This window comes from Genypterus blacodes, unplaced genomic scaffold, assembly GCF_046128005.1.
Source record: "Genypterus blacodes isolate CSIRO-AG114 ecotype Tasmania unplaced genomic scaffold, CSIRO-AGI_Gbla_v1 ptg000015l_1, whole genome shotgun sequence".
In the NCBI taxonomy this organism is placed as follows: Eukaryota; Metazoa; Chordata; class Actinopteri; order Ophidiiformes; family Ophidiidae; genus Genypterus; species Genypterus blacodes.
Window position 1 is genome coordinate 4,934,653 of NW_027466829.1, and position 19,237 is coordinate 4,953,889.

At 47.9% G+C, this 19,237-nt stretch overlaps 2 protein-coding genes across 4 annotated transcripts; both read left to right on the forward strand.

Moving 5' to 3' along the window:
* The first annotated feature begins 1,135 nt into the window (after positions 1–1,135).
* Positions 1,136–8,791, forward strand: ice2 (interactor of little elongator complex ELL subunit 2). 3 transcript variants are annotated; one of them, XM_076138230.1, is made up of 15 exons: positions 1,136–1,304; positions 1,827–1,928; positions 2,047–2,374; positions 2,457–2,576; positions 2,687–2,821; positions 2,986–3,099; positions 3,325–3,484; positions 3,786–3,967; positions 4,332–5,118; positions 5,207–5,376; positions 5,580–5,709; positions 6,875–6,959; positions 7,106–7,156; positions 7,810–8,069; positions 8,116–8,450. In XM_076138230.1, exons 1-15 carry the CDS (start codon positions 1,291–1,293, stop codon positions 8,145–8,147), a joined length of 2,670 nt encoding a protein of 889 aa, XP_075994345.1. In that variant the 5' UTR covers positions 1,136–1,290; the 3' UTR covers positions 8,148–8,450. The 3 variants fall into 3 exon arrangements, with proteins under 3 accessions (XP_075994345.1, XP_075994354.1, XP_075994337.1); XM_076138222.1 differs by lacking the exon at positions 8,116–8,450 and adding an exon at positions 8,464–8,791 and having other exon boundaries at positions 1,142–1,304; positions 7,810–8,050; XM_076138239.1 differs by lacking the exon at positions 8,116–8,450 and having other exon boundaries at positions 1,138–1,304; positions 5,580–5,705; positions 7,810–7,923.
* Positions 8,792–9,045: 254 nt separating this feature from the next.
* Positions 9,046–12,757, forward strand: LOC142988936 (annexin A2-like). Its single transcript, XM_076138249.1, has 13 exons — positions 9,046–9,150; positions 9,701–9,762; positions 9,861–9,954; positions 10,355–10,449; positions 10,539–10,652; positions 10,764–10,854; positions 10,953–11,032; positions 11,132–11,191; positions 11,384–11,477; positions 11,568–11,663; positions 11,779–11,837; positions 12,042–12,164; positions 12,255–12,757. The coding sequence occupies exons 2-13, from the start codon at positions 9,715–9,717 to the stop codon at positions 12,312–12,314; spliced, it is 1,014 nt and encodes a 337-aa protein (XP_075994364.1). The 5' UTR covers positions 9,046–9,150; positions 9,701–9,714; the 3' UTR covers positions 12,315–12,757.
* Positions 12,758–19,237: the final 6,480 nt, after the last annotated feature.

Below are 19,237 nucleotides of genomic sequence, written 5' to 3' on the forward strand. Positions count from 1 at the left end.
ATGTTGTAAGCAAAGAGATTTATTTACGTACTTCATAAAACTATCAATTCAACCCTTGCTGCCATGATAAAGCACCGCTGATGTCTCCTGGTTTTTATAGCACTTCAATCAATACTCTCACATGACAGCACAGCCATCACTGTCATGATTACAGGCAGAATGGTGGAGGTCCTCAGTAAATCAGGAGTGAAGAATGAACCCAGGAACCTTTGGATTCCTAGACGAGCGCTTGGCTCTACAATATTAATCTGCCCTGACCTCCAGAATGGATGTGGTGATAAAGAACCTTCTCAGAGGCCCCATACACACTCCTCTGAACAAGGATATAGAACAACAACATGTGCTCTCAGACAAGAGAATAGCAATAAGTATAAATACATGGTGCAGTACAATGTAATGCTACTTTAAAACGTGTAGCATTAACATGAGCAATGGATAGGTGAGATTTTTGGACAGGCACAAATAGGGCAAGAGAGAGGGGTCCTTCGTCTGCTGCGGGTTGACCAATCGCGTGAGCGGCGCAGCGCAGACAGGAAATACAAACGCAGAGAGAGGAGCGACATACAGTAACATGGCTGAGTCCAAACAAAGACTTTAGAGATACGGAAATGTGCATTTAGTCGCTCTGTAACAACCACGGGGCCAACAGCGGGTCGTCCGGAGTAGTTGGCTGTCATGGAAACCTTCCCACAGCAGACTGCGATCAGTCAAAGTCCCTCACTGAGCTACAGCTGGTTCAGTCAAGCCGCGTCTCCATGGCGACGTGAGCGTGAGGACGTGAGCGTGAAGTGTCAAAATCCGTTTGTCAAAAGAAGCTTCAACACATTTTTCCTTGAAATGTCTTCAATCTGATATTTAAAGTTTATATAGTAATTTAAAAAATGTTAAACGTGCAACTTTTGAATTTAGAATATATAGAATATTAAACAACAGCTTCAACTTGGCTCAAAAATGGCTCATATTGACAAACTTGGTGATGTTAGGGGATAACGCGGAGCACACACTCCTCCTCTACACGCCATAACAAACAGAGATGACTTATCATTGCATTTCTGGATTCACGCAGGGGCGAAGATGTTCTCCCCTCAACTGAGGATCCAAGGTGAAAACTGCTGAACATGTAATATCCGGAGGGGGGCAGCAGTGAGCTAACATGGCTCCAATACTACACATTCACGTCAGAAGAAGAACGAGCACTGGTTTGTTAGCTGGCGCGGCTAACCGAAATGTTTGGAGCGAAACGGTGAAGTTGTCGGTTTTTATTCCTGCTATAACATCAACATTAACGCGATGGAGCTGCTGTGGTGAGTTAGCTTTTATCTTCAACGACTTTTTATATTTGTGGGAACAGTTCCGGTGATTCAAAACTAGCTTTAAGCTGCTACGTGACACAAACGTGACATGCTGCTTGTTGTGACTGACAGCTCGTTTACAGACACATTTAAGGCTTTAAATTTTCCTCAACTTCACACAGATTAGTGCCTTTAAGCAGCAATTTAGAACAGTTTGGTCTAGTTAAGCAGGTGATGTGTAACAAAAATGAAGTTGAGCCTCGGTACGTAAAGCTAGAATGTTGTTTTGAGCGATGTTTTGTGACTGAAGGTTTAAATCCGACAAGACTGCTGATTATTATGAGAGCTCTCGTTGGCAAAGTCCTTCTTATATATACAAACTATCATAATTTGTACTGTCACATGTTTTTCAAGCCTAATTGAGCTCTGGAAAGTTAAATTTAAGAGAGTAAATCTATATGGAATGTCCCGTCACAACATAAACACTGTCTCTCTGTCGCTCTCACTGTGTTTCCTTCTTTCTTTACATTCCAGGGAAGATCCTCCGCTCCCTACAGGTCCATTCTTTACCAGAGACGCCTATGACAAGTACTCCCTTGCACCCAGTGTCAGAGAACTGTGGGCCTTCCTCCAAAGGTACAGCGACACATTCAGACTAACTTGGTGATCTGAGCTCACATCCATGCTGCGAAACACTAGCAAGTCAAATTTTGTTCTGTGCTTTTCTTTTCCTGCACATTTTTGTGATTCCAAGACCTGCGGAGAATGCTGAGCAACAACAGGACTGTAGGGTTGGAGGTGCAAAACCCGCCTCCTCTCCCTCCGCAAAGGCTAGAACGAATAAAGACGACAGCCGCAACAGTGAGGAAGAGGCCGGCACGCACAGCCATGACAGCGACGACGCAGGCGACTGTACCGATTTGAAAGACTCTAAGGTGAAACACAAGAAGAGTAAGGACACGCCGGATATTCCTTATCCCGAACCCAGAGTGCCCTTCCCCTGTATGTCCAGCCTGTCCGTCAAAGACCAGAAGACCTATGTTGGCATTCTGATGAGTAAAATGTCCAAGAATCCTACACAGGTACACACACACACACACATTGCTGGCTTAATGTGTGTGTGTTTGTCATCTGGCTCACTCGTTTCCTGCTCTGATGTTTCAGCACCTGATGGCGCGGGTGAACAGTGAGGTCATGCAGTTCATGAATTACCTGCAAACGGTGTCCAACATGTGTGCTGAGGATTACCGCTTCATACCACAGGCGGCTGTGCAGTACTCTGAGGTACTGATCCTGACACCAGCTCGTATGTGTGTGTGAGGCTATGGAAACACACACACACACACACACACACACACACACACACACTGAATCCAGTCTGCTTTGTTTTTCAGGACTACTTCAGGAGCTGCTTGGAGTGCATTCGGACTCTACCTCAGTTCTATCAGGTCCATGAGATGACCAGTTTGACAGGGGGAACGTTCGACCCAGGGCTCACTCTGACCTTTGAGAAACAGCTGCTCGTCATGGTAACGTAACTGTTACAGTCCTGATAGCGTAGGATGGAAGTCTATTCTGTGTCACTTGATGCAAAATTGCACTTTCCAGTTTTAGTTTTCAACCTTTCTTAACTTTAAATGTTGCGTTTCAATCCTTGTGGTGTTAATTCACTTTGCGCCGCTTATTTCTCCAGGGCAATGTGGATATTACAGATCATAAGGTGCTTGCTGATGCACAACTTGCACTGGATTATCACAGCGTTTCATCAGAGAATCCTCCAGCGAAGAAAGCGCGGGACAAACACGCTGTAAGCAATCGTCTCATATTTTTTAATTGCTACAATAAAGTAACTCACAAAGCTGCTTTACTGCTAGAATGGGAATCACAGTCTCGGCCTCAATTAGCAGCTCCGTGCAGTACTTACAATAAACACCAGAGGGCGGTAAAGTCCAATTTACAAAACCGAGTATTACCTCTGTTCCTGTAGGACAAAATGTTGCCTGTCTTCTTCCTCATGTTGTTTTCCCTGCAGGTGATCAGCGGGGATGTGAACGCAGAGAAGCTGTGCGCTCATTATGAGCCTCATGTGTGTCTGACTCGAGACGCTCTGGTCCGGCTGCTCGACAACCACGGCCCCGACTTTGGTGACCAATGGGAGCTGCCGGTTTGGGTGAAATCAAACACAGGAAAAGGTAGAATTTCATCAGAACAGAACTGTGAACTGGCTTTGTATTAGATTGTACAGTATACATCACTGTATCTGTGAATGTGATTTGGTCTTTCAGGTAAACAAAATATGTAGTTCTGAGCTTGCATATTGCAAGTAGGAAGAAAACTGTTGTATCCTTAAGAATGCTACTTTGTGATGTATGTAATCTTTAAGTTGTAGATGAAGGCTTTAAAATTAACAGTTTTGCATTCAGAAGTGTACATGTTCATAGTGCTTTTACACTGAATGTCCTCACGGTGGTGCTGTTTCTCTTCTCTGTGTAGGCAGCAGTCAGGGGAAGACGGTGTTCGTGGACTCGCCCCTGCTGAAGACTGAAGTGTCAGTCAGAGAGAGGAGTCACATCTTCCACGAGGAGAGTTTGAAGCTCTCCATCACCAAGACGGGAAGGAAACACGTCTTCCACTTGATGACAGAAGTTCCTGCTGCTGAGCTGCGGCTCGCTTCGGTGTGTAGACACACAAGCTGACATGATGCCTCTCAGAAACAAGCTGTGTCTGTCTGTCATGTGGAGGGAGAGGATAGTCGATAGACACATCCGTATCTTACCTTAATGGTGTCCAAGAAGCTCCTTTAACGTCACATTATTGCCTTCTGCTGAGTCAGAAAATGTGTTTTAATTCCTGCCACATCACCATATTGATTCTTAAGTGTAATTACACTGACTGCCAGCTAAATATGGGCTAAATATGCTGGTAAATCAATATGCAGACTTGTTTTTAGACTCGTTTCTCTCCGGTTTACAGTTGTTGTTGTTGTTGTTTCTGTGTAGAGGTATTGGCTGACGTGTGTGTTTCCTGTTTCTAAACCAGGAGAGTTCACAGAGAAATTTAGTGTCGTTTGAAGACAACGCTCTTGACTTTGAGGTGGACCTCACTGACCTAGAGACGTTTGGAGACTCCGCCCCCAGTAAACGCCCCAAGATCCAGAGAGTGCAGGACTCACAGGAGAACAGCAGGAAAGTTACAACCTCCCCAACTTTACGCAAGACTGGAAGGACCAGTGAGTGTGTCGACTCCAGCAGTGAGTCACAACAGGAGATCAAGACCGCATTGACAGAAATGGACGATCCTGCGATTGAGCCTGAAGTTTCACAAAGTCCTGCTGTGACAGAGCAGCAGACCCAGGACTCTGATCAGACGTGTGAAGAAGAAACAACCTTCTCTGGCGACTCTGAGGATGACAGGCTGGTCATCGACGACCTCGTGCCTCCAGCTAAGAAGCCTGTCAAACAGCCTGAGACTTCACCTCACCCACCAGACCCCCTCGTTAGCCCCGCCCCTGATTCTGTCTCTGTTAGCTCACCGTCGTCCACCCCTCAAAAATCCAAGGGGCCCCGGCGAAAGGCCAAAAGACCGCGGGAGTCCGGTGACCAGCTGGGCGAGATCCTCCGCATGCAGACGGCCATGCTCAACCCTGCCAAGGACGCTTCCAAACACGGCGCCCCCCAGGAGACCGCCTCACCCCAGAGGACGGGACCCTCGCTCCACTCCCTGGTGAAACCCTGCGTGTCCTCGTACCTGGAGAGCACGCAGAGGCACAGCGGAGAGAACGAGGCGCCTCTGTCCTCCTCCACCGTCAAGACACCAGAGCGTAAAAGTGAGCGTCACCGCCACTCTGTAGGTTAACAGGTTTACATGGTGACAGACGCTATTGATTGAAAGTAAATCTTTGTCTCCCCCTGCAGAGATTCTCTCACAGGACCTGCAGGGGAGCGCTGAAGATGAGAGAGACTACGACGCCCCGCCGGAGGGCAACGTGCTCTACAAGCTCTACAGTCTGCAGGATCTGCTGCTGGTGGTGCGGAGCTCCGTCCCACTGACACACACCAGGAGATCAGACGGCAACGCCAACAAGGTGTGTGGGGGTGTGTGTGTGTGTGTAAAGGTGTCGATTGGCTTTAATCGTTTGTTGCACTTTGGATTTTGATCAATAAGACATCAATTGGAGGCCCGAGCTTCTCTTCATCATGCTGCTGTAGAATGATTGATCTCTGGGTCACTGTGCCTGTGCGTGCGTGCGTGTGTGTGTGTGTGTGTGTGTGTGTTCCCCTCTCCCAGTACGTCCCGGTCCACGTCCTGCCCAAGCTGGAGTACCAGCTGAGCTACGGCGTGGAGTGTCTCAGCAGCACCGAGGCCTGCCAGCTGTGGACGGAGACGGCGCTCCACTCCAGCTCCGTCTCCTACGTGGGTAAAAGAAAATAAACACTTCCCTCTTAAACACTTAGACACGACTCTCTAATCTTTCCAAACAAACGCAGAGAGAGAAGGAGTGAGCAGTCAAAGTCGTATTTATGTGGCTTAACCCTCCCCCCTCCCTCTGCTGTGAGCCGGCCAGGCTCCACTTCCCACAAACCAATGAAATACTCCTCAGATGACTCACTGTCCGCCCTCCGCCTGAATGTTTGACTCAGTTTTGCTTTGTTGCCATGACTACAGCCACTTCTGGTCTTGAAGGGGGGGGGGGGTTCAGGGCACAAAATATTGTTTCCAGCTTCAATGGAATTCCCTCCCTGTGTATTGTGGACCTGTGTGGAGTGTTTATGTGTCGGCTCCTCATCCGTGTGAACGTCTGTCATTGTTTCTCCCACATGAAGCAGCAGAGTGTCTAATGTGGAGCAGCGTGTGTGTAGATTAGGCCTCTGCTGCTGCTGCTGCTGCTGTCACTTCTAAAAATATAGACCCACCAGGCAGGAGTCTGTCAGTGTGAGGAGGAAGAAGAAGAAGAAGAGACATCAGACAGAGACTTACCAAGAAGAGTGTTAACTGTCAGAACAGAGGGCGAGATAGCGATGATGGAGTTAAAGTGATACTCGCTATTACCCATGTAGATCATGACATCGCTTTGTTTGTAGTTTGCGGCATACTGGAGATATTTAGCTTCCACTCCCCACGTCCACACACACCTTTGATTGGGCCCGTGTGGATGTATCTTTGTAGGATTGTGACATTGAAGCTTTGTGACACACAGGAAACCTCCCACCTCCCGCTGACCGCTCAGAGACTTTCCTCTTCTGCTGAGTCGTCGATGCGCCCATCATGTGGTTTAATCATGTGGCAATCACCCCTTTGCTCCCGGGCCGTGGTCTCAGGCTCTAAATCAGCACATGACGTCACATAACTAAGGCTCTGTTGTAGTTAGCAGATGTTCCGAGCCGGAGCTGAAAGACAGAGAAGGAGTTTGAACAGTCGTACATTTCTAACCGCCCACTCCTGCTTGTTAAGGCTTCAGCAGTCATCACAGGCTCATTACCTTGTAACGCAGGCATCAGCGGCGGCGGCGGCTGCGTTGAGTCAACGTCACCGCTCATTATCTCTTGTTCTTCTCCTTCATCCTTCCCTCTGCCTGTCTCCAGCTCACATCAATGCGCTCACATCAAACGTGGCTCTGCTGCGGAAGCTGCCTGAGGACTGGGAACACAACGTCTCCTGCGGCTTCAAGTGAGTGTTGATGAGCAGACTGTGTGTAAGGTATCAGCACTGACCTCCTCGCCTGTGTGCTCCTCTAAAGGGGCGAGGCTGTCATCACAGGGTGTCATCACAGGGTGCAGACGCTTAACATGGAGGTTTCTCTGTTTCGTCCACAGGTCGTCCAAGTCTCTGAACATCCTGCATCACGTGCTGAAGAAGCTCACTGGGTAAGTTTGGGGCCGTTTATAGGATGACATCATCTAGCTAGAATGTCCCTCCACCAAGGCAGAGTGTCAACCAGTGATTGAATTCAACAGGTTATTGATTAGACCGTTATCAGTCGCCCACTGACAAACCAACAAACACTCGATCCTCCCACATTCGGTTGATAAAGTTGTGACAGCGCCACCATCTGGTTGATCAGTACCAAAATTGAATGGATTCTTCCCAAGATCTTTGTCTAACCTGCTCACCAGGTGTCGGCGAGTCTCTGCAGGTGAATGTGTGTGTCCCTGCGTGTCCTCTGTCACGCTGCGTTCCACGTGCTGGAGTCGTTGCGTCGCATCTTAAATGAACGCACGCTGCTGCTGCCTCTCAGTGATTGTGTTTGTGTTGGTGTTGCACAATCGCCCTCACACAAAAAGAAGCTTTGTCACCTGCAGCTTCAGGAGGCTCTTCACCTCCATTCCACTCTGCTCGGCTGGAACCTAGAAGTCACTGAGAAACCAACACAGTGTTAGTTTGAACCCTGCAGCTTTAAGTTGACCATAATGTAGTGATTACCGGGGGAATGTTCCAAGTTCAGAAGAAATTTCCCTGAAAGTCGTGTTTGTTTTTCCTCTGTTAACACTCTGACTGACTTCACTGTGTGTCTTTGCAGCTTAGCGGAGGGCAGTTACCTGATTGGTCACAAGGCCGGGGAGCCGTTTGTGACCATATTCAGGGCGTCTCAGAGGAAGGCGAGCGAGGGCTCGTACGACCTGCAGCAGGTCCACTGCTCCGCCCCGCCGCCGCCCTCCGGCCCCACGCCCTGGATCCCCGTCGACCCGTCTGTGGTCCTGCCCTTCCACCAGAAACACGGCCGCGTGCCCTGCACCTTCCCGCCCAAGCCCTTTATCAAGGTTCGTAGGGGGGGTTTAGGTCGCCGTGGTTACAGAATCGGGTGTAATTGTCAGCGCTGTCACAGGAGGAACGGCTGTCAGCAAGGTTAACCCTTAGAGGTGTGGCTGTTGGATCTGTTGTGAGTGATGGGTGCCTTCAGATGTCCACACCCCTTTTTTTTTTTTACACACATCCACACAGGAAGTATAAAGCACTCAGCTAACCTCGTGTTCCCCCTGGCCGTGTTGTTATCAGACAGGCTGAACAACATTCAATCCAAAACAAACAGTGAATAGAAATGTAACTCAGACTAAATGAGGGTTTTCTCACGCTGCCATTCATTGGTTGCCTGTAAAAGCATCCTGTAACGGGGAAGGACATATGTAAGTTGGGAGGTTAACACTGGATCACATCCTTCTCTGTCCTCTGTCAGACTCCTAAAGGCGGGACGCAGCAGAGCAAGAACCAGGGAGCCCCGAGCGGCGGGCCGTCCAACGGCAACGCAGGAGAAAACGGGAAGAAGAAAAGAAAACGCGCTGCAAAGCGCAAGAAGTACATGCAGAGGCTGATTCAGAAATCTGTTCAGGATCCTGTTTAGTAGAAACGATGAGTAACTATGACATCACAGGGGTCACTAAGGCGTCAAACTGAATGTAGAGTATGTAAAGTGTAATGTGTGAATGTTGAAGCACTTTTTATTAATATTTCTTAAGTCCTGTCAATGTAAATAGAGAGCAACAATAAAGTTTTTTGTAAGTGTTGATGTGGGAGTGTGATGGTGGCGTTTGAACAAGAGCATCAGACCTCTGCTCCCCTAGACCTCGACAGCACCAAGACACACACACACACACACACACACACACACACACACACACACACACACACACACACACACACACACCCCAGTGTTTCCTGCTGAATCATGGCTGCATCGCTCAGTTACTGCATTGGACTGTTCGGCTTCTGCTGCTGGACTGCTGGGTGGAGTCTGAACACAGAAAGGGGAGGTGGAAGGGGAAGCCTCCTCTACGTCTCACACACACACGCCGGTATTTAAACCTCCACACCCAGGCTACCAAAGATCAGCGGGGCTACATCATCTCAACCTTCAAGTGCTCAGGTATGGTCAACTTAATTAAGACTTTTATTCTGAAAAGCTGCACGTGTGAGTTTGACTGTAACCGTAACAGTTGTGATTCATTTTCCATTTAGTTTTCCTACGTGTGTGTGTGTTTCTTTGTTTGTTTAGTTGCTCGTCCTGCCAGCCTGCAGAACAAGTAGCTCCTCTCAGGGTGTGTCTCACTCTGCTGCTACTGAGGAAATGTAGCTTTGTAGGGTTGAAAGCTTTACTATCACATTACCAGCAGTTTCCTGTAGGTCTATTGAAACGGCGTTGGTTTGAACCCGGAGAGGACTCCTTCATGGAAACACAGCTTGAGGTCTCATGACTTGAATGAGTCACTTCTACCAAATGATTTTGACTTGCTTGAACCCAAGTTTCCTCCTGTCTGTCTGTGGACGGTGCCTTCAGGGCTCAGGAGGAGTGAGGTCATGCCTTAACACAAAACAAACAGAGCCTCTCACAACAGAGGGTCAACAGAGGCTTGCTGAGATTCAATCAGGTCGTGCTGCGGCTGTGTGAGTTGATTTTGTCTTTGCTTCTTCTCCAGGTCAGACAGACAGAATGGCACTGGTGTCCGAGTTCCTGGGTCAGCTGGCTCTGAACACCGGGGTAACGCCTCACATTTCACCTCTTCATCAGGGGAAACGCCTGTATGATCTCCACTGTAGCTTGATTACTTCACGATTTGCTCTGAATCCCCCTCACAGGACAACGAGCCCACCTTCCCCACAGTGGTGCCGGCCCTGGACTTTGACCCCGACAGAGATGCTGCAAGAATAGAGACGGCCATCAAAACCAAAGGTGTGTGTCCGTGTGCGTGTCTGTGTGTATGTGTGTGTCTCTCCCCCCCCCCTTCTCTCTACAAATGGCGAGCTGGTATTTATGAGTCAGCGTCCTGGCTTAGAATGTTTTTGTGTTCGCTGGGAAAACCTCCAAGTCTGTGCCGCCGCCTCTGCCAGCGCCTGGAAAACAGTCTGACCGCTCTCCCTCCTCTCCAGCCTCCCATTCTGTACTGATGGATTCACTGCAGGAAAACACACAAACTTCCACACACAGCATCCAGCCTAACACCCAACAGCGCCCTCTGCAGGATGGAGCCAGTAGTATTTACAACAAGTCCACATAAAATGAACCGAAGGAGCTCTGAACTCGAGAGTTTGTCTAGTTTGTTGTTGACTCATCTGAATGTCCTTCACATCAGGCGTGGACGAGCAGACCATCATCGACGTCCTGACCAAGCGCACCTACAACCAGAGGAGAGACATCGCGTTTGCCTACGAGAGGCGAGCGAAGAAGGTCAGGCGAGGATCCGATCGCATTCCTCCGCCCTCACACCTGTGATCATAATGAGGTAACACACTTCGTTGTTGTGTTTCTTTCTTCAGGACATGATCACAGCCCTGAAGAGCGCGCTGTCCGGCTCCCTGGAGGCGGTCATCCTGGGACTGATGAAGAGCACCACCCAGTACGACGCCTCAGAGATCAGAGGATCTATCAAGGTACAACACACTGTTACTCTTACACACACACACCATGAGGGGATGGGATGGAAAGGTTACGCTGCCCTCTGCTGGCATCACGATGTTTAAGAGAGAATGTTTCCCTTTCAGGGCCTCGGAACAGATGAAGAAACCCTGATTGAGATTTTGTGCTCACGCAGCAACGGAGAGCTGGTGGAGATCAAGAGAGTGTACAAGGAGTGTGAGTGTGAAATGAGTCTCTAAATAAAAGAAGTGGAAACAGACACACACACACACACACACAAGCTAAACTACAACAATCAAACTCTGATTTTCCAGTGTTCAAGAAGGATCTGGAGAAGGACGTCGCAGGAGACACGTCAGGGAACTTTGCCAAGCTGCTCCTGGCACTGGTGCAGGTGAGATCTCTGTGTGTGTGTGTGTGTGTGTGTGTGTGTGATTTAGAGAGCGTAATACAGTAGAATCATTCACCTGGCTCACGCTGTGTTTGTGTGCAGACGAAGAGGTCGGACCGATCCAGTCTGGTCGACTATGAGAAGATTGATGAAGACGCCAGAGTGAGTTTCAACGTGCATATGTAGCTCATTAGGGTTAGAGTTGGTAAAGAGTCAAGATTCCCACAGCAGCCTTCAAATTGTTGGACAGAAGTTGTTGATACTTTGGTCGTAACTGTGTACAAATGATCAAAGAGAGTTAAACAAGATCGGAAGAAATGCTTCAAATCAAACTCTTCCTCACATCATACTCAGGCGCTCTATGACGCTGGAGTGAAGAGGAGGGGAACGGACGTGGCCACCTGGATCTCCATCATGTCAGAGAGGAGCGTGCCTCACCTGCAAAGAGGCAAATCACACACCTGCATGTTACTCTCCATACGTCAAGCATGTAAAGAGGATGTGTCGATGATGATGTCGTCTTTGTTTACTCCCTCAGTGTTCCAGAGGTACAAGAGCTACAGCCCCTATGACATGCAGGAGAGCATCAGCAAAGAGGTCGGAGGAGACTTGGCTAAGTCCTTCCTGACACTCGGTACACTTACTACACACAGAAATGAGAAAGTCTTCCCCTACATGTGTGTGCAGTCTGAGTGATGAACAGCTCAGGATCATCTTCATGTGTTTGTTCTGTCCTCCTTCTGTTTCAGTTCGGTGCTTTGAAAACAAACAGCTGTACTTCGCCAACAGACTCCATGATGCCATGAAGGTATTTACAGTCAGGGTGTTTCTGCTGAAATGTGCCGATTCTGAGGGTGTGTGTGTGTGTGTGTGTGTGAGTGTGATTGCCCTGCAGGAACACAGAATCTAAAGTTTGTAGAAGTCTTACAGCCGTGTTGCATCAGCTGCATTAGTTAAGTATAGAGTGTATGTTTGTGTGTGAGTGAAATTAATGCTGACTCTTTATTTTCAGAGTAAAGGAGCCAAAGAGAAGGTGGTGACCAGGACCATCGTGTCCCGCTGTGAGGTCGACCTCAAGAAGATCTGTGAGGAGTTCAAGGCTCACTACGGACAGTCGCTGCAGAGGACCATCTCTGTAAGTGTGACGCTCAGAGACAAACTGTGTGTGTGTGTGTGGGTCACAGTGTGTGTGGACGCTGTGTAACCCGGTGTGTGTTTTCTGTAGGAACACACCAAAGGAGACTACCAGAGGGCTCTGCTCAGCCTGTGTGGCAGCGATGACTAAAGAGACGTCCTCCCGCTGTCACACTGAGGTCAAATCCCTGCATGAGGTCAAACCTGGTCTGCAGCACAGACTCCAGTTTAGTTGCAACTTTCATCTTATCAATATATGAAGACGCTTAATTCAGCTGTTTGTTATTACAAAACACTCCTGATGAAGTCACTTTGTAAAGTGTTATTCCTCTTCACGCTTACATTTTATTAGCATGTCCACAAGATGGCGCTATAGTAACATGACAGCAACCCGGCTCCTCTTCTAAAGCCTCTGACTGAGGGACTACACACACACTCACTCTACATGTAATGTTAATCTATTGCTTTGACATTAAAATACTAAATATTATTAGTATTCATGACATTTTGACCTTCATCTTCACAAAATATTCTTATTTTTAAAGCCAAAATAATAATAATAATCATCACAATAATAAAGATATCCAACCAATATTCTCTATGTATTTTACTTCCAGACATCACAAAAAAGGTTAAATTAAAATGTATTTTTAGTGGGGTAATAAATTCATAAATTCCTGTTCATATAAAAGAAGTGAACATGAAATCTAAACCTGGAGCTTCCTGGTTTGTCACTGTGAGAGATTGCGACTTAATCAAAACCTTATTTTCCAAACAGAAACATTATTTCAACACAAATAAATCTGAGAGATGTAATTTTCCAGTAAGAGGTTTTATCAGGATGATTTAATCATTAGTGTGTTTTTCTGTGTTTGTTTGGTGCTAATATTTTAATTAAAAATGTTAATTTAACCTCCGGCGGCGTTGATTTGCATAGCACTAAACAAGCGTCTATACAGTGTGTTTCTGTGTTTAGTTTGTGGTCTCTCAGGATGAAATATCCACCACAGTGTTGTCAGGCATTTCTACTGGAGTATAAGCAAAAACGGCCCCAAAAGGCAACAACGGGGCTGCCGAGGAAGAAATACGAGACTTTATAATCAAATGCAATTAAAAGTGGAATATCAGAGCCCGATTGTGAAAGATGATCATCAGTTATCCTGCAGGAAAAGTGTCAGATCAAATAATTCCACTGTCTAATCATTTCTCTGCTCGAATAACCGAGAAGAGAAACGGCTTCAAGTCTTAACAAGAAGCCAGATTTATGATCGTTTTGTAATAATATTGATGAGAACATTAGCCCTTTGTGATGGTTTATGTTTATTGGCCATAAAAAAATAAAATATAGCGTAAAGTAAGGTAAAACAGTATTTTGCAAAGCAGCCGGTGAGATTTATGCGTGAATATGGTGACAGATTAATCTCTGCATCATAAAGAGAGAGTAGCGCCATATTTTTTCCCTTTTTTTTTTTATGTGGATGTACAACATGCTGTTCTGTTCAAGGCCGGCCCGCTGGGACCTCCGGCAGACCCAAGGGGAACTCTCTTCTCAATTGAAACGATGCAATTTACTGTCCCAAACGCCGGCACTTCATCATTCAGCGGACTTTAACCCCATGAATGTCAAACACAGAGCATGCTGGGAAAGAGATGGAATGCCTCACATTACCATAACAACGAGAGTCAAATGACAAGTGCTCCAAAACCTAAGAGGTGAAGAATAATACATAATAATTACTAAACAATATCCAGAAAGCACTGTTGACTGCTTCATCTTTAGAAGCAGCTCGTGGCTCTGAATCTAAAATAAGAGACAGAATCTTAGAAGCGTCCATTTGTTAACTTGTCTATATATTTTTTTTATTAAGTATGTCTCCCAGATCTTAGCCAGCTGTAGCATTGTCACGGTGACCCCAAAGGTCACAGACGTCCTCCTCCGTCTCAGTGGTGACACGTGTGGACTCCCGCTCCTCGCCACAGCCGTGAAGCCGTGGCGGCGGCGCTGCAGGCAGGCAGCAGCAGCAGCGGCATTAAAGTTTCACAGTGCAGCTGTGGCGCCAGACACACCAACTGCACTCTGGGAAGGTATTAGTTTGTGCTTTTTACTAATTCATTGCATTGAACAGAACTTGCAGCTTGGAGAACCGACAGCGTTTTTTTTTTAATGTTTCTTTTCATCCTTCTCTCTCCTCCACACGTCTGAACCCGGCTCAGTATTATTGTGCAGAGCACCAAAGGGTGTTTAATTATAGAGCAGCAGGCCGCAAAGGTCCGCTTTTAATTGTGTGCACGCGTATGTTTGTGTGTGTGTGTGTGTGTTTGCCTGCAGCTCTGTGGGTCGCAGGCATACTCCTAAATGAGAACTCCTACAGGCTAAGCTGGAAGAGCCGCTCCCTCAACACAACTACAGAGCCAAGAGAGCCGGAGTTTGATTAATATTTTCTTAATTATCATTATTTAATTCAGCAAAACCGCAGCTTCTTCTCCAGCGAGCGCGTGGCCTTTTGTCTCTGCCACGCTGAATATCCTGGCTCATTAAGGCCGCACACAGATCCTGTATATGGTAAATAAGAGGCTGTGTCTTCTGCTGCTGCTGCCCCGGGGACAGTTGGCAGCACTCTGAAGGACAACTCCTTCTGAAGAGTGGTGCTCTGCTGCGCCCGGACCCGCAGACCTGGATCCTCCCGCCTCTGGCACCGTCAGGGCCCGCTTCCTTTCATGAGGCTCAAAATGAGACAACAGCGCGGGCGGATGAGGGCTGCGCTCGTCGTGCCATCGCCGTGCCTCCTTTGTGCAGTCGTCTGGTGATTGAAACAACATAAGAACGCAGAATAAAGGCTGTCTCCTCTTCTGGCAACAGTCAGTCCATCCACAGACAGAAGAGGAAAAAGCAAAAACCGGCAGAGTGAGGAGTTGATAAAGCAGCGGAGCAGAGATGTAGACTCGCACCACAATCTGAGCCCTTTGAAGAGTTTGACTTCTGTTATCTGGAGCAGCCAGGAAACAGGCAGATAAAAGAAGGATCCATCCAGAAGAATCCTCTGCTCGGCTCCTCTGTGCAGCTCAGTGCCGCTTTGACAAGAGCCTCGTTTAGAGAAGCAGGGGTTAATCACCAAACATCAATCAGATACACTAAATTACAGTGAATACCCATACACACATACATATCTAAATGCAGCAGTGTTAGAGTAAACACAATGTGATGCACTTTTATTATCCTGCCTTCCTTCCATTGATCAGGTCTGATAATCACAATCGTGCCCGGAGACATGAACAGACTTTCCCTCTTCATCACCATCATCAGCAGTATTCCACGCTCGGAGCCCGACTGATGCTGACTGAAGCTTCCTCCTTGTTGCTAGTGGAGACGAGATCAGCCCTCGGGCGGCTCGCCTGCAGTGTATCCACTGTATACCCTGGTTTCTATCCGTACCCTCCTTCAGCGGGGCCCTCAGAGACCCACAGCACCCCCTGGTGTCTGTTCTTGCCACTCGCGCTACCACGGCGATCAAACGTGCAAAGACTTCAAAGACGCAGTTGTCACTCGCGCGGATCGATCAAATGTCTGGATGTAGTTGGTGTGTGTGTGTGTGTGTGTACGAGTTTAATCTTTTGATGGGCACTCGTGGCCTCCAGCCAGATGCACTAATGATAATTTTCCGTGAAGTGGTTGTAATGGTCTGGCCTCAGCTTCCGCGGCTCCCGTGTTGTTTGCACACGCCACCGGATGCGTTGGGGTGTGTGTGTGTGTGTACTTTGCGGCGGGCGGTGGCGATAATATACCAAGAAGGAGAGGGAGGACAGCTTTTATCAGCGCCGCATATTAATGTTTATTTACGCCGCGGCTAATAAGATGCGCGCGCCACGGCTAGGTGAGACAGAATGATGGCGGGTAATTAAACGGCTTTGCTTTAGATTCATCCATTATCCATCCTTCAGCCTGCATACGTAATGTAATAATGTAAAATAAGGCCGGAATGAGGTGACCAATCTGAGATGTTCTCATCCAGAGGAGCAAGGTGTAAATCAACAGCAGGCGTCACGGGCAAACACAACGCACGCAGATCGCCTTGATTAATTTGCGGAATTTGTCAGAATGTGTGTGTTCAGACGACGGTGAGATACGACCCCCATCTCCCCCCCCGCCCTCTCTTGCTTAATGCAATTTGCCAGAACACAAACACGAGGCAACGTCGAGGACTTGTTTGAGTTCCAGTGTTTGGATTTCGACCTCGGACCTGCCGGGAGATTCAGAGATGGACGGAGACGAGCGCTAATCCTTATTGTCGTGTTGCTTAATCCTGTTTTCTGAAGGCAAACCGCGTCTCCAAAGTCCTTGTCAAGACTGGCCACTGGACCCTAGACACACACACACACACACACACGCATACATACACACACACACACACACACACGGCGCCTCACCTTCATGCAAGAGATTGAAATCAGCCCGGCAGACACTCGAGCATGAACCAAATGTCAGCAGCGAGCCACAGGGAGAGAAGAGGCGCCCGTGTTAATTATTACACGGGCAGATCACGCCGTCTCACCTGCACGCCGACGCCATCCCGGAGATCTGAGGATCATGAAGTCATTTTCTTCTCCTCCCTCTGGGGGATAAACCAAGAGGAGACACAATTTCAACAAGGAGGTGTTTAAAAGCAGTGATTAACTCTGGTGACGGCCGTGTTTTTGTTCAGCTCGCTCTGTGTGTGTGTGTGTGTGTGTGTGTGTGTGTGTGTGTGTGTGTGTGTGTGTGTGTGTGTGTGTGTGTGTGTGTGTGTGTGTGTGTGTGTGTGTGTGTGTGTGTGTGTGTGTGTGTGTGTGTGTGTGTGTGTGTGAAGGGAATTATAATGAAAATGAGTCAATCCATTTAAAAGGAAGAAGAGAAAGAAGAAGTTAAGGGAAAATGGAAAATAGCATTTCATCGTTCTTCTTGTTTGTGCCCCCTGCTGGATGTCACGGTATTGCAGTTTGAACTGTGAAGCTTCGTCTTCTCTGACAGGAGAAATGCAAAGTTGTGCAAAGGTGTCTCCATATGTCTCTCTGTCTCTCTCCCTGTCTCTCTCTCTCTCTCCCTCTTTTGACTTTGAACACACGAGGTGAAAAGAAAAAAAGCCAGCCCTCTTGTTTTCCCCGACGACACGTTTCCCCACGTGACACTTAACCTTTGGAGAGTTCCCGTTCTCTGTGATCGCCGGCTGTTTGGCTGCCGTTAATTAACCCCGGGGCTCGGCGGAGAGTCGCCTGCTTTGAAGCCCAACACCAATGATTTTGTTGTATTCTCTTTTCACCAAGATTCACTTCCTCCCCCCCTCGAATCCGTGTGAGCGCCTCGCCGGTGCCAGGGAGGATGTCTGGGCGGCGTGGGTGTGTGGGTGTGTGGGTGTGCTGGTGTGCGGGTTAGGACGGGGATTTGTCGTGCTGGTTTTTGGGCTGTTTGTGTTCCTGTCACAGTCCAGGTCTCCTCTCCTCCCTGTGAGGAAGTTGGCCGGAGTGGCCTGACCTCCCTCATGCCGCCATGCATATGGAAATGAGTTCAAAAATAGAACACAAGATGGTTTTCATCGCCTTCAGCTCTCCTGAGGAAGAAAAGGGGATTTTTCCTCCGTTTCTTTTCATTCTTCTTAGCTTCTGGCACCGATGGGCTTTTCTCCACTCGCTTGACAAACTCAAAGCACTTCTTTTTTTTCTCCCCTCAGTGAAAAGTGCCACTGGTGGCAGGCAGAGCGATATCGCCCCAGCCCAAAGAATTTGCTGCGCATGTGAAATGATTTAGTTAACCCTTTCACCGCTCGGGTACCGAACCTGTGGCCTTCACATCTTCACCAACAAGCAGCCAGAAATACAACAGCAGGGTGACTTTGGGTGCATGTTGACTTTGGCATTTTGAACTCTGCGAGAATTTTTGTATTTAAAAAAAATACAAAATCTCTCGCAAAAGCAGCAAAGGGGTTGAAATCCTTCACTTCCAAAACAGTGGAAATATTCATGAGCGAGTGGAGCCGCCGCCGCCTGCCACAGCAGCAGCAGCAGCAGCAGCATCCAGGGGCTTTATTCTGCAGGTTCTCGGGGGCAAATCTGTTCCTGTGCTTCTATCTGACGCTCGTCTAAAGCACATAAAGACGGAGACAGGAAGCGTGATTAGCCACAGAGAATAGGAGCGCGGCGTTGCCCCTGCAGGAGAAGTCTTGAGGTGCGACTGATCAAAGCTACGCCCAGAGACAGAGACTGAACCAGCACTTTTTTTTTCTTGCAATGGCTATCTGAAGAGTGAGGAGAGGGAGGGGGAGAGGGGGAGGGAGGGAGATATTCTATACATATTTTCCTTTTAGCGTCTGCATCGGAAAAGTTGATAATGCAGCACAATACAACTTTAAACCCTCCAACAAAAGGTTTGATAGCAGCTCGAGCTACGATCCGTCTTCAGTCGCGATTAATCGAGTAAGATTTTGCAAAATTTACAATCAGGCTTCCTATGTGCTTGTCAGAACCTTCACCCCCTGCACCTCCTTTTAAGTGCCGCCTCTGTCCTTAGCTGTGAAGACGCAGGTACGTTGGCCCGGGGCTCCGGGTTGGCAGGATGCGATCACACGTCTTCGTCCTATAAAGGCGAGCGGGAGACGTCCCTCCATCAAACAGGAAATGCTTTGATTTCTGGGCCTCCGACTCTGACAGCCGCCTGCAGAGAGGCTGTTCTTGCTCTGGGTGTTATTGTCTCCGTCTGCAGGAAGTTTCTCCATCAATATTTGATCTCTGCGTCGGCTTGTATACGTTACCTACACGCATCGCCACACACACACACACGTCAGACGATACGGAGGCACAGCTTAAATCGCATTCACACTTTTCTAAACCTGAAGCCGCCGTTTTCATTCAGGAAGTATTCAGATCAGAACGTAGGCATTGTTTATTAATATATTGTTAATATTTTGGTAATAGCCAGACAACCGTCAATACTCGTCTTCATAAAAGCACCATTTTCAATCCTTTCCTTGGCCGTAAGCTTCTGAACTAAGGAGACTAAATATATACTTACATTTTATTTCAAAGGAGAAAAAAAATCCTCTCTGG

Excerpts from the sequence above, each read along its gene's own strand:
- ice2 (XM_076138222.1), top strand. Across the intron at positions 6,960-7,105 it reads AACGTCTCCTGCGGCTTCAA|GTCGTCCAAGTCTCTGAACA; the intron begins GTGAGTGTTGAT and ends TTTCGTCCACAG. Across the intron at positions 7,157-7,809 it reads GTGCTGAAGAAGCTCACTGG|CTTAGCGGAGGGCAGTTACC; the intron begins GTAAGTTTGGGG and ends GTGTCTTTGCAG.
- LOC142988936 (XM_076138249.1), top strand. The coding sequence starts at position 9,715 with ATGGCACTGGTGTCCGAGTTCCTGGGTCAGCTGGCTCTGAACACCGGG. Across the intron at positions 9,955-10,354 it reads GACGGCCATCAAAACCAAAG|GCGTGGACGAGCAGACCATC; the intron begins GTGTGTGTCCGT and ends CCTTCACATCAG. Across the intron at positions 11,192-11,383 it reads AGATTGATGAAGACGCCAGA|GCGCTCTATGACGCTGGAGT; the intron begins GTGAGTTTCAAC and ends CATCATACTCAG.